The sequence below is a fragment of the Melozone crissalis genome, unplaced genomic scaffold, assembly GCF_028551555.1.
Source record: "Melozone crissalis strain CALT ecotype California unplaced genomic scaffold, PUWL_Pcris_2 ptg000008l_1, whole genome shotgun sequence".
Lineage (NCBI taxonomy): Eukaryota > Metazoa > Chordata > Aves > Passeriformes > Passerellidae > Melozone > Melozone crissalis.
The window spans coordinates 13,449,715-13,463,659 of record NW_026535786.1 but is presented as its reverse complement, the minus strand read 5'-3'; the positions used below and the strand labels follow the sequence as shown (position 1 = coordinate 13,463,659).

Sequence of the window (13,945 nt, the reverse complement as noted above, 5' to 3'; positions counted from 1 at the left end):
AGCGCAGTCTGAGCAGAGTCCCCAGGCATCTCACATATATACACACACACATGTGTCATGGAACCATGTGACCTGCAACACACGGAGCCTACCATTACTGAACTGGAGGAGACTAACAGGGAAAAGGGGGGAAAAAGCAATGTAAAGCACTGGCAATATTATTAATAAATGTAAAAAGCACTTAAAGTAGTGCTTATGGTCTTCACATCCAAAAGAATAGCAAACATCAGCCTCCAGTCACCCTCAGCTTAAAGAGAGTTAGTTTGGGCTGCAGCTGGAACCTCTTGTCTCCCCACCCATATGCAGATGACTAGGCTGAGCTCTTGAGAAACAGATCAAAGATACACCCAGTATTTCCCAACACCTTTACTGATGAGTAGAAAGGATGCAGCACTTCCCTTAGCGTAGGTCCCGTTTAACTTGAAATTTTATTCTCTCAATATCCTTCTAAGTGGGGAAACCGGAGCAGATAGCATCTTACACTCAGTGACTTGGCTTTCCTCTGCCTGACCAAAAAGGTGCCAAGGTAAACACCAGCATCAGAAGTAGAAAATAATTCAATCCCAAATTCAAGTAACTACTGCAAATAAGGCATTTCTGCTTCTTTTCCATCAAACCAAGAGCTGCATTCAAGCAATCATAATAGCAACTGAATGTGCAATAAAATCTACTTTTTAGCTCCAGTGCCAATTTCCTGGAAGACAAAGTACAATGAAAAAACACAAAAGCTGTCCCAATTTCAACATATGCTGTTTAAACAGATCACCTGAGAACATATAGTCAGAAGTATTGATTCTGCACTTCCAGTCACACGGCACAGTCACACTCACAAATGTGAGTGTACAAAGCCCAAATCCTACTGGGGGAAGGCTAATAACTGCTAGCAGCCTCTCTGGTAAGGGAGAACTAACACTTCAAGACCACAGAAAAAAATTAGTCCCTGTCAATATTTCTGCCACTCCCCTCTCCAGGAAATAAGAGGAATGTTGTTCCAGAGCAAGGACCAGAGAAGCAGAAACAGACCAGACACTTTTTAGTCTGTAGGGGCAGGTACATGGGAGCAGGTGAAATGAGAATATATTCTGCATACAGGCAATGGGCATTCCTGCTGGGATCAGCATTAGGGAATTTGCTAGGAAGAGGTGGGTTTATGGCCGTAGCAACAAACCTGTGTCCTACCCATACTACTGAACCTCCTCCTCACAGATAACAGATTATGCAAGGCACTGTAAAAAGTACTTCAGATCTGACTTCAAGACCTGGTTTTGGTACACAGCCCCTGAGATTGAGAAACTGGGCCTGCAGGGGCCCTACACTCAACAGTATTGATCAGTATTACAGCATGATACTGAAAAAGATATTGCAGAATTTTCCAGACTTGAGCAGCAGTGCTATGGAGGTGGACAAAAAGCATTTGAGGAAAAATCATTGACCTGAGACACTATTTTTGTGAACAGAGAAAAAATCCTTCCAGTTCTCAGGAATATAGGGAGTGACAGCTGTTAAAACTGGAACTCTGCCACTTTCACCAACTTCCCTCCAGATGAGGAGTTCCTCAGAGCCCTATTCATGGAGCTGATGACAACTCAAACCTTCTTTTCCCTAAGACCCTGCTGATTCACTCAAATGCTGATCATGTTCCACCACCTGTGCCTTATTCATAGAGCAGGACAGATAAGTTAAGGAACTGGAGGAGCCAGTTCACCTTACTGAGGCCAGAAATCAGAGAATGTGTCCAACAAATGCACAGCACCAATGCTAAAACAGGACATTTTATAAACCTCTCCGCTCACCAGGATACAGATCCTGCTAACTTCCTTGGGAAGGGATGTTAAGATTCCCCAGGGCAGCAGTACATTCCTGGAGAACTCTTGATTCTGTCTAGCAACAAATACACTGAGCACAAAGTCTAGGAGGGTTCATTTATGATCTTGGAAAGACTTTAGGTGTGAAACTAAAGATATTAATGTTGCATGGAAATCATTCACTGGACTCTGTATTTCTGGGTTTGCTGGTTTTTCACTTTAAAGCATAAGAACATTTTTTTCCCCAGAATGCACAATTGTGCAGAAGGGGAAAAAAATTAGGACTAATTATCAGCAAGTTAATGCTGAAGTTCACAGAGGCAAATCAGACTGTTTTCTTTCCTAATGGCTGTCCCAAAATCATTTCTAAGTCTGGGATGCAGTACTCATCCTGCACAAGTATTTCCTGAAACCACTTTGAAGTGCTGACATTTCACAGACCTGTGATCAAAGATGACTAGACACAATTGACCAACCTTATCTGGGGCAACTCCCACCTCCACCCACCCCTGTCTGCACTAAGTTTTGGATGTAATGAACCAGGATTTGGAACACTGCCTTGACTAGAACAGCCACCCCCACGCTGTCTCTTGCACAACAAGGTGAGTGTGCCCCCTGTGGTGATTGAGACGTGGCTGCTATCACATCCCAGGCCAGTTCACACTTTCCATCAGCACAACTGGCAGCTTCCCCTCACGTCACTGTGCTGCTGTTTTCTTGGAGAATCTGCTGGGACACCACCACTGGCATTCTGTACAGGTTTGAAGCTCACTAACACCTTGCACCGTGTACTATTCCAACACAGAAGAAAGAGATCTTTGCCACTTGCAGGCCACAACTCCCTGGTCCTGTTTAAGCAATTTTAAGAGTGCCAAGCTATTGTTGATAAAAACACCAGTACAAAAAAAGCAAACATAATAACCTCCACCAAAATCCAAACCCCAGGGTTATGTATTTACAAGTCATTTTTAAACCAGGAATTAAGTCAGCTCTGTAGAAATGATTGTGAAAGCCAAGTCAGTAAGGTTAGTCTTCTGGTTTCACAGTGACATGGAACTGTGGCTGGACATGACACATGGTCTGAATGTCTTTAAGAGCTTCTGGAGGAAAGCAGCCCTCCATGTACCAGCTGAAGAGCTGTTTTCATTGTCACAGGAACAGCCTTGATTTCCAACGTGCTGGTCTGCAAAAAAGGTTTCCCCTCCTGCTACCCATCCTGATTTTGAAAGATTTCTGACATTGTACATGAAAAAAGATCAACAGAAACCTGACCTTCAGCAGCACAAAGTTATCATGGTCCAGCCTATGCTGAGCCTCTTCCTCTCAGTCTGCTTCAAGACAACTGAAACCTACTTTTAAAAATATTCTATAAAGAAACTACTTGTTTCATCAGTCTTTCATGCCTACAGGCTGCAGAAGACAACAGCACTGAATGCTAGAAAAAGTTCAAACACCTCTTTCCATTTCACAGAAGGAAAGATGCACAAGCTTGAGAGGACTTTCCAAGCATGCAGGATCTGCCCACATCTATTCACCACTTGCAAGCAATGGGAAAGCCCCAGGAGAGGAGGCAAGGCACCCACAGGACTTTGGACACAGCCATCAGCTGTGCTCAAATGCCCTTACTTGCAGAAATAGAAGTTAAAACCAGGGAAAGGATAAAATTCTGCAGTTTGTAGGGTCTACTATGTGATCCCCATATGACAGCAAACAGCCCAGTAATTTTGTAACTACTTCAATGGTAACGTTGAAGCAAGGTTCAATCCGTGACTGAACACCATCCTGGAATCCTCAGGGGTGCCTAGACAGAGAATTTACCTGCCTGTGTCCAGGGTGGCACAGAGTTCACACTGATGCCATTTGCACACCCCACTCCACACACTCTCTGAGGCTCCCAGGAACAGCAGAGCCGTGTGCTCCTGCCCCGCGCCCCAAGCCTGGCATGCAATTCCATTTACTCACCGTGCGCTCCAGCGAGTTCAACAGCAACCTGAACGGCCTCTGAGCCACCTCACTGGCTGGGGTACTGTGAGAGACACCCTCTGTGCTCAGAGCAAACCAAATCAAGCAACTCAACATCTTACTGCAACCCTCTCTGTGCAAACACCCCAAGAAGGAATGCTGGGGATTTAGGAGTCTTCTCAAGGTATCCGTTTTCCATACTCAGGTTTGTATAGGACTACTTGTTTGGCCTTATATTCAAACTGAAAACAATTCTATGTAGGGCTGATTTTTTAGGGTTGTGGGTTTTGGGCTTTTTTAACACAGTTTCCTCATAAGTAATGCAAAAAAAAAGTATCTGCGTATGACATCCATTTGACAGGTCATTTATCACAGCATCTGCTTAAGTGAAGAAGCTTTCCACAACAGCTGAGCAAACATCTGGATGGATAAAGGAAGAAAATTATTAATTCTCATTACAGTCTCTAGTTTATACAGAAATAAAAAATTATATTTCAAGACTATTGATCCAAGTCTATACACACTCGTATCAGTTTCTATTGTACAAATGGCTTAAAAGGAGAATTTGTCCTTGCAGTTGATCCAAGCCCAGGAGAGAACAAATATTTTAGACACCTATACTAGAGGTCAATAATAAAGTACCAACTTTGAAATCAAAGCTTACTGTTCTCAACATCTCATTAACTGACCATCATCTCCTGTTGAAATTTCATTAGTGCCAATTAAGCCCAGATTGATGAGAAGTATTTGATTTACACTTTGATGATAAACAATTACAAGAATTCAACAACTGAAGAACAAACACATTTTCTGCTTTCAGAGTTGCAGAAAAACAATGAGAAATCTTCAAGAATGAGCACTCCAACTCAAAGTTCTGCATAAAGCAGTTGCAGTACCTTGAGAAAAAAAGAGGGGGGAAAATGAAGTTTGAACATTAGGATTTATATCATCAAAGACTTAAAATATATTTCTACCTCATTCTCAAAAAAAGGTGAGACGAAATGACCCTGGTGCCTAAAAATAAAAGGCCCCCAAGCAGTTTGACTCTTTACTGCACAAACAACTATAAAACAGATGCTGCTGCACAGATCTTTGCCAGCTCTCAGTAACACAGGTACATTCCTTCATTTATTTCCCATTCCCTATACATTCAAAGCTTTAGGGATGGGAGAGTATATCTAGTAATTTCATTGCTGTTGCTGAATTCCAAAGTGTTTGCAAGACAGGGACTGTATTTTTAGTGCTCTGTTTAAGTTCAGTGGTTCTTAAGATCCTATCAGCTGGCAACCACACAGACCTCATCACTTGATAGACTTGTCAGCCTATCTGAGATAAATACAAAATAAAAAGTAAATAGTAAAATATACAGGTGTAATTGCAGCAATTCAGCTTTCCTCCTACTCATCTGCCTTTAAATGCTGCGTTACTGCAGGGGTGCTGCATTCAAGCTTTCTAAACACAACACCATGGCCAGGATCAGCAGGATCACGTATGGACAGCTGTTTCCTCAGCTCAAACACAATTCACCTTTAGAATTACTCTTCAATATTCAGAGGGAGGGACAAAAAAAGGTCCCTGCACAGTCTCATTCCCAAATGAGACACATCTTCAGCTCCAACCCAAAGTGGTTTAAATCGACACCACATCCCCTATATCAAGGAAAACTCCAGAACTTGGAAACACAGACCAAAGGGCAGAAAGCAACAGATGCTGCCTGTCAGCATTGCAGCAGCAATGGCAAAGCTGTACCCACACACAGCTCTGAGCCACTGCTGCTTTTGTTGAGCAGTTCAGAACAAGGCTGGTAACTTCTTACTTTCAGAGATGCTGAACCTACTACACTTGCTGATCAGTCTGCAATCTTTATTTCCTTTCACACTTCAGCAGATTATTTCCGCAAAAAGACCATGTTCACTGAGATTTTAGCAGGCACCAGCTCAGGGAGAGCCTTCTCCTCCCTGCTCAGGATAGGTTTTACTCTTTCTTCCCCTCTGGGATCACTGAAGCTGCGGAAGTTCAAGAAAGATGCCAGTTTTGCATTCCGATTGAAAATTGTTTTAATACTATAAAACTCATTTGTTCACATATTTTGTACAAAAGATTAGTTGTTTTCTCTTAATTACAGGAGGATCATTTCAAGCTTGAGAATTCAGCTAAGTAGGTCCAAAACAAAACAAGACTGGGTTCTACTGGTTCTGGAGGGTCCCAATTCAGCTCACCCAAGGTCTCTTTCCAGTTTGGCTCTCACAGTTATGGACCACCTTGATGGAAAATGCCCCACATCATCATTGACTCTTCGGAGGCTTGTAGTGAATTCGGCACCGCTCATTAAATACCTGAGACACCAAAACAGAAGAGCAAAAGCGAATCAACCCCATCCAGGAAATGAGCAGAACTTCACAGACAGTTCAGGCAACTACCTCAACTACCTGGGCACCCATCTCAAGCTGCCCAGCTCTGAGGTATCAATAAATAATACTTACCAAGACATCCATCTCCATTCACCTTCACTCCTGGCTTTAGTAAATCCAAAGTTTGCAGCCTGGTGTTGGGAGACTGCACAGCACTAAGTGTTCTCCCTCAGAAAATGCAGACTCTTAATCCTGGTAGGCTGTTATCATCAAAAATGCTGATGCCTTTTTGTTTTTAAAAGAGAGGGAAATAATCATGGGAAGGCTCCTGAATGGTTGTGTTCTGTTGGGTTCACTCTGGCATTGAAATCTGGGTGCTATATTCCTGTCTTTCCTGAGCAGGCACATTTTACATTGGCATGATAGCCAAGAAGAGGGGCAAGGGCTCCTGAAAGCCACATGCACACTTCCAGTGCTGCCAGCACTTCCTGCAAAGGGCACAGCACTCCTGCCTCACTCACCTCTGGCACCTTCTCTGGGTAAAATTTAGCCTCCAGAACTGGATACTGAGGATGGTGTATATTTAGCTTGAACTGCCGCCAGCCTACCCTAAGGAGGGCCAGGAAACGTGACTATTTAAAGAAAGGCAGCCTGAATCCAAAGCAAAACACACAGGCTCCCACCAAGGCTGCAAGTGCTCTTCACAAGCCATTTAGTTATTTATCAGTTTTTATCCCAACTTGTCCAGCACAAATCCTGAAAGCGACACAAGCACCACCTGACACCAAGCTGAGGCTCTGGCAGGTGTTGGTTGTCCCACCAGCATTCCCACAAGAGCATATTTTGCCAAGCTGTCCAGGGATTTGGCAGATCCAAGTGTCTGTGATCATCAGGATATGAAGTTTCATGAACTCTCCCATGGGCTTTATGTGCAAAGTGAGTGATCTTGTAATTTTGGGGAAGTTACGTGCAAAGTGAGTGATCTTGTAATTTTGGGGAAGTTATCCAACACTTTATATAAATACACAGTTTCAAGCTCTATCTTCCTAGAATTTGCAACAGCAGATCTTACTCACAGGTCAGAACCTATGGCAACTTCAGCAAAAGCGAAGCCTGGAGCACACATAGTTACAGCATTGCTTCTCAACAATTTTGAAGCAATTTTCAACTACCTTTCAAATTTTATTTTAAAAAATAGACATGGATTTCAAACTGCCTCATACTGCAGAAGACAAAAGCTGTGATATAGTTTCTTTCACACACAGAAATGTGCAGCCATTATGTTACCACATGGAATGGACACCTCTGGAAGAGTTCAGGTGAGATAAAGGTTTGAGATCAGTGATAGGAGGAAACTGTAGAAATTAAGAGCAACAGCATCAAGTCCAATTCAGAAACATTTTACACTAAACAAATCAAACTGGTTTTTGTCCATTGTCTGTTTATGACATTTTAATGGCATGTATGTCTAAAAGAGTGCTGGAAATACTCTCTAAAGCACTGCAAGGGTCTATAGCATCAAACAACACAACAGCTTGCTTTCTATCATGTTAACTTTCAAAGTGCCTTCAACAGTAACTCCACAACCTGTGGCAGGAAGATCAACACTGCAGTCTTACTAATACTGCCTCCTACTTTTAGGATCATTGGCTCACAGATCTCAGGGTGTTACTCGGGCCACTTAAATCCACTGGTCTACCTGTGAAGTGCTGTTCTCATTTTCAGACATTTTTCAGGAAAAGCAATGGCTGAGAAAAGTTAAATTTATGTTACTAGGCAAAAGTTTAATTTTGCTGACTTTTACATATTTGTACAAACCACTCTAGCAATAAAGTCCAATCTGGAAGTGCTGGACAGAGACTAATGCAAGTGTCTTGTTTGAAAGTCAATTCCTTGTTTGGTATCATCCAAACTGCATGTGCATTTCTCTAAAGTAGCATCCTTCTGTATGCCACTATGCTACAGTCAGCCAGTGTTTAAAAATCTGTTTCCTAATCAGATTTTTCCAATTGGTTTTCAGTTGTTTAGGATTAATGGAAATACACAAATGCACTTCCCAACCAAAGTCTACAACAGTAAAACACCAGCCTGCACACCAATATTCACTCCCATGTAACAAATTGCATTCAGTCTGCAACCATGACTGGCTCTAATTGACATTTTAGCAGGCAGCTAAAGGAGACATTTATGTGTATATTCAGAGCACAGTACAGCAGAGATGGAGATAAAACCCAGAAATATTTATCTCTTTAAGCTCCACTGTGAACATTGGCTGAGGAATACACTAGCAGGCTAAAGTACCCCTGCACCATGCATACCTCACTCTTTATAAACTCTCCATCTTCAGAAAAAATTAGAAAGTTCTGCCACCAGTAAAAGCTTAATGCAGCTACAAGAAACCTCTGGGATCATTACTAAATTTGGTGCTTCAGAATGAAGAGTAGGGTGGGGGCTGTTCCCCTACAGCAGAGTAGCTGTAAAATATTTGCCCCTGGTGACCTGCAGGCTGTTGCTGCTAAGGCTGTGGCATTGATTAGTCAGATGTGAGTGGGTTTAAAATTAAACTGAAGTGCATGCTTTGCTTTTTTGGGACAGTACAGAGGTGTGCTGATGGCAAAGCACATGCAGGAAACTGTGTAAATGCTCATTTCATCAGCCTGCACTGAGGTTACTGATGAACACCCTGGACATAAAGCTGCATTGGTTTTACACTGGTGCAATCTAGGGGCTAAAATCATGAAGTAGGGATTACAAAGGAAGGCGCAGCTAGTACTGGCTATTTGCAAAATTCCTTTTTGCATTTAGAGGGGGAGAGAGGTTCTCTGCAGTATTGAAAGCTCTGAAAGCTTCATCAAAACAGAAAAGCATCTGGTGATGCCAGATGTGAAATGCTGCAGTGACACAATACAGCCACCTCAGAATTGAAGCTCAGTGTTAAAATCACCAGACAGACTTCGGGGCCATCAGTCCAGAGGGTGATCTGCACCCTCTGCTGACACAGGAGAGAAACGGCAAGGCTGCCCTTTGCACCAGGGAGTGTCTGCTCAGGCCTGAAGAAACTCCACGAGGAAAAGGTTCAACTTCTACAGCCTCACCCTCTCCTGGGCTCTGCTGAGATCTGATCTGATCTGTGATCAGCGCCAGATACAGGCAAATGTGAAAGACCCTTCTCTCTGACATTGTTAGAGGCACTAAAAAGCTTTTCAGAGAAGTCACCACAGAAAAGCCTACAAAGTGCTCAGTCACTGGCAAGGAGGGAAAAGGGACACAGGGAACAATCCACAGGGCTTCCTCCATGCTCAATCAGATGCTTTTCTTCCCCTGGCAGTGCAACTGAAAAGTTTTGATCTCTGCATCCAGAACTGGGAAAATGACTGACTTGAGGCATTTCCCCCAGCAATGCCCTCATCTATTTCTAGTTAAGTTTCTTCACAAGGCACCAGTCCCACCCTCCAGTGCAGGACTGTCTGTTGGGACAGAACATCATCACTATTAAATGACTGAGTACCTTCCAGCTTCTGTCGTTTACCACTTCTTCAACATTGAGCTCCGACTGCATCAATTTCAACTGCAGAAAATAACAGACACAAGGGTTATTGTCAAACAGGTCTCCCTGCAGCCTTCAGTATTTATTACAAGTGCAACTTTCCAGCACCCAACCCCAGCACCAGGTGCACACCTCCTGTGATGGTGCAAACCAAAGGGCACGATGTGTAATCACCCTGGGAGCCCGGCCCTTCCAGCCAGCCAGTGCTCAGGGCACACACAGGTCTGCAAGGGCACAGGGAAGGCAGACTCACAGAGCAAGCCTGGCAGTAGATCCTCATTACTTATGCTCTATTCCTAAATAATGCCCATCAAGATTTACTAGCAATTAACTGATTAACACTGATGGCTTCACAGGCACAAATAACTGCACCTAATGCAAGCACTGAGCACAGGGAATGCCAGGGCTGGGGTTAGCTCTGCAGCCTTGAGTTGCCACTCTTGCATTATTAGAGTCATATATGAAGCTGGCATCAAAGCTAGGAATCCAGCTAGGATTCTGGATTTAAAACTAAGGTTATGAACAGACCCTCTCTGCTTCATTTGCTACCTACTCAGTGCACTGATCAAAAAGGGTCTGCAGTCTGATCACATGTAGTTTATGCTGTCTGAACCACTTAATATTTCATGTCATCACGGCAGGACAAACCAGCTCTACACAGATGCAAAAGCTCTGGCAAGAACTACCACCAATACACAGTTCTTGACCACTCACTTGACCTGTGCAAGAATCTCTTTGTTTCACACCTATTATTAACCCTGAGGGCCAGGTGTGACAGTTGTGTTTGGGTAATTTGGTCCGGAGGCAATAGTAGGAGATTTAAGAACCATCTGCCATTTTGCCCAAATTTAGGAAGTATTCTTGTTGGAGTCTTTAACACAACAGACAAAGAGTCAGAGTTTATCCATTTTCAATACATGGCTCCAATTAGAGGCCTGGTGAACAGGTGCAAGCCAAGACAACAATCCCACTAAAAACCTTCCAAGTAAGTAAGATATCCAGGGACACAGAGTTGCTACAGCTGTTGGATGTACTTCCCTCAAATCAACAGGACTTCAATCTGTTTGAAATAACAATCCAGCATCCAGAGTGACTTATCCATTTTATGGATAAGTCTCTATAAAATAAACACTTAGAGGATCCTGAGTAGTTCAAAGAAACTACCACTCTAAGTTTTCTCACTCAGTGACCCAGAAGTAATAATTTTGCATGAAGTCCTCCAAGTTGTACAACTAGCAGGATCAGAGAAATACACATAACAAGGGAAAAGAGATCTGTAGTGCAAGCAAGTGAAGAGATATTTGAAATTCCCCCTCTTAAAACTAGGATGTGTTCTGTCAAGATAGCTTTTCTGACCTGTAGAAAAAACACAACTCTCTGTGTTTTGGAAAGCCAAAAAAAAAGCAGGGGGATCACACCTCATATGGTCCAAGTACAAATCTGAGGTGATCTCATAAAAAAATTCTGAAATGTTTCTAAGTCATGGAATGCTTTTAACAGTTGAAGCCACCTCCAATCATTACACATTTTAATTGTGATCCTCCCAGTGTATTCAGTGGGAGATTTCAGGCTCAGTAACTAAATGACTTAAAGAACTGGCTCTGCTAACAAAATTTGTAGAAAATACTAAGCAACCACTCCAGTTTTCTAAACTAATAGCCATGCTTGTTAGCAGTTCAGTAACTGAGGCTTTAATAATAAAACTGCTTGTCTGCCACATGGTTCTCTCAGTATCCTTTTCCTTACAAAAGGGGCCCTGGAAGTGAGGTGAGAACTTCAGTGGGGTTCCCTTCTCCACTTGTGATACTCAATCCCCTCTGGTCACTCTGCTAAAGTACTTCCCACCCACAGGCCAGAAGGTTGAGAGGACATTTGCACATTAGAATTCCATATGCAAACCCAGAAGTCTCTCACACACACCATGACAAGGTACTCCAAATATTAATCCAATATCCAGAATCCAGTATTTGGAAATACCAAACAGCAAAAAGGTTGTGTAAGTGGAATTCAAGGTTGCCTGGGAGCATCTTGTAGAGAACAAGCATTTTGTAGGAAAAGTTAAGCTGTGCCTCAGTGGTGTCAGTCAGTGAAGGTTAGAATCCACTATGGGAAAGAATGTGTGCTTTTCTACAGCATTCATGTAAAAGAATCTTGGAAATGCTCCAGCTGCAGGATAAAAGCAGCTCTCTGCCTTTGGGGAGACCTTGGGAAAATAATTCTCACAAGACCCAACAAGGGCCAACGAGAACCTTGGAAAAAACTGCTTGACTCAGGATCCACTTCAGGTTCTCTCCATCACACTGGTCCTTCCATTTGGGAAAGATATCCACTTCTTCCTCTATAAGTGATCTCTCAAAGGCTCCACCCACCACTCACTTTTGTCTGCTCTTTCCTGAGTTGCTTTAATAATGCTGCATCTTCATGGGCCTTTTCCCTCTCTTCTTTGAGGGTTTTCACTACAGAGGAAGTCTGAGAGATGCAGTCTTTGATGATTCTTTCTCTCTTGGTGTGAGCATCCATCAACTAAGTGGGGAGAAAAGGAAAGTCACAGTGACTCATCAGAGAATAAAAACCTCCTAGTTGTAAGTTTAAAGAGACACTTTCTAAAGTCATGGTATTGCAGTGTCTACAGAAATCCCTTTGAATTCATAATCCACATTGTGGGAAACAACACTGCTTTGAGCAACAACTACCCTCAGCTTAGGCTATCCTATCATTCTTGCTCTCACCAAGTTGATCAAAAGTCAAAGGCAAACATGAGGAGTCTTGCAGAGCAGCAGGAAAAGCAAGCACCCTTTTTAAAAGATCCTTGAAGGACCAATATTGCAGAACAAAGAACTCCCCTGCATGGTTTTAAACTGAAGCAGTGTGTGAAGATGTTGAGCGGGACAGTTAGGAATGCACAAAGCAGGATCTACCAAGGCAGTGTTTCCTCAGACCCTGAGGATGCTTTACTGGCCACTGCACACGACAAAGCAGGGGGAAGGGAGCTGAAAGTGAAGGTGAGCACACTCACAGACTCGTACAGCTCTTTACACGTCTGCCCAGGATCAACTTTCCCCACAAAGGAAGCTGTTGGAATCGTAGTGTTTAACTCATGAACAATTCTATCATCGATTGTCCTCATCACCCTGAGCAGCTCCTGTATTAAAAGAGAGAGAGAGATACTTGGTTATATCCCTCAGAAAAGCCTATTACAAAATATTAGCATAGTCAAGCATTTGAATAGAAACTAAATATGATTGCTTACAAAGAGTTGGAAGCACACCAAAGGAGCAATCCCACGTGCAGGAGTGTGTGCTGCAAACCACGGAGTTTCCTTGGCAGCAAAGGCCAGAGCAGGGGTGAGTTACTGATGCCCCCTGAAGCCCCCTGGCCCTGCAGGCAGCATGGACAGGCTGAGGAGCCTCTGCCCAAGTCCCCGTCCCCACTTCCACACAGGAAACCGGGCACAACCTGCACCAAAACGGCAAACTTGAATAAAACCCCCACCATTCCTGGGGGCGTGAAGCTGAGCTGGGGGAGGTTTAGGTGGGGTCTCAGGAAAAAGTTTTTCACCCAGAGGGTGTTTGGGCACTGGAACAGCTCCTCAGGGCAGTGGTCAGAGCACCAAGCCCGACAGAGTTCAAGATGTGTTTGGGCAACACCCTCAGGCACGTGGTGTGACCCTTGGGGTGCCCTGTGCAGGGCCAGGAGCTGGACTCGGTATTCCTGAGGGTCCCGAGCTACTCAGGATATTCTGGGAGTCCGTGTTCGAGGCACAGGCCGGCCTGGGCCCCGCTCGCAGCGCCGAGGACCCGGGTGGCAGCCCCGCTCCCTCGCACACCGCGGAGGCGCCCGCGGAGCTCCCGCCGCCCGCGTGGCTCCCGCGCCGCGAGCGCTCCGTCGCGGGAACGGGACCTGCAGGGAAGGGGAGGTGCGCGGCCCCGCTGCTGCCGGAGGGAAGAGGGAAGGGAGGGAAGGGAGGGAAGGGGGGAAGGCCGGACGCTGCTCCCTTCCCGCCGCATCCCGCCGGCCGCCAGCAGCGGGGTGACCTCGCGCACGGGGCGCGCGCTCCCGCGGGGCCGTTCGCCGGGAGGCGGCGGGAGCGCGCGGGGCGCGCAAGGGGGAGGCGGCGGCGGCGGCAGCGCCCGGCCCGGCCCGGCCCGGCCCGGCTCGGCTCGGCTCGGCTCGGCTGGGCCCGCCCCGCGCGGCTCACCTGGAACTCGGCGAAGTCCTCGCAGATCGCGGCTCCGCTGGGCGCCGCCATCCTGGATCGGCCGAGGGAGCCGCGGCGCCCA

The 13,945-nt window shown here is 44.9% G+C and overlaps 1 protein-coding gene across 2 annotated transcripts; it reads right to left on the bottom strand.

Moving 5' to 3' along the window:
* Window positions 1-22: 22 nt before the first annotated feature.
* MIX23 (mitochondrial matrix import factor 23) lies at window positions 23-13,934 on the bottom strand. 2 transcript variants are annotated; one of them, XR_008482744.1, is made up of 6 exons: window positions 13,864-13,934; window positions 12,682-12,807; window positions 12,042-12,188; window positions 9,627-9,686; window positions 3,768-6,103; window positions 23-72 (listed from the first exon to the last, which is right to left on the bottom strand). XR_008482744.1 is itself a non-coding variant. In XM_054269880.1 (5 exons), the coding sequence occupies exons 1-5, from the start codon at window positions 13,912-13,914 to the stop codon at window positions 6,053-6,055; spliced, it is 435 nt and encodes a 144-aa protein (XP_054125855.1). In that variant the 5' UTR covers window positions 13,915-13,934; the 3' UTR covers window positions 2,174-6,052. The 2 variants fall into 2 exon arrangements, 1 of the variants encoding a protein (XP_054125855.1); XM_054269880.1 differs by lacking the exon at window positions 23-72 and having other exon boundaries at window positions 2,174-6,103.
* Window positions 13,935-13,945: the final 11 nt, after the last annotated feature.

Coding starts and splice junctions, on each gene's coding strand:
- MIX23 (XM_054269880.1), bottom strand. CDS start 13,914: ATGGCGGCGCCCAGCGGAGCCGCGATCTGCGAGGACTTCGCCGAGTTC. Junction 12,189..12,681: donor GTAAAGAGCTGTACGAGTCT/GTGAGTGTGCTC, acceptor CTCCCCACTTAG/TTGATGGATGCTCACACCAA. Junction 6,104..9,626: donor TAAACGACAGAAGCTGGAAG/GTACTCAGTCAT, acceptor TTGGTGTCTCAG/GTATTTAATGAGCGGTGCCG.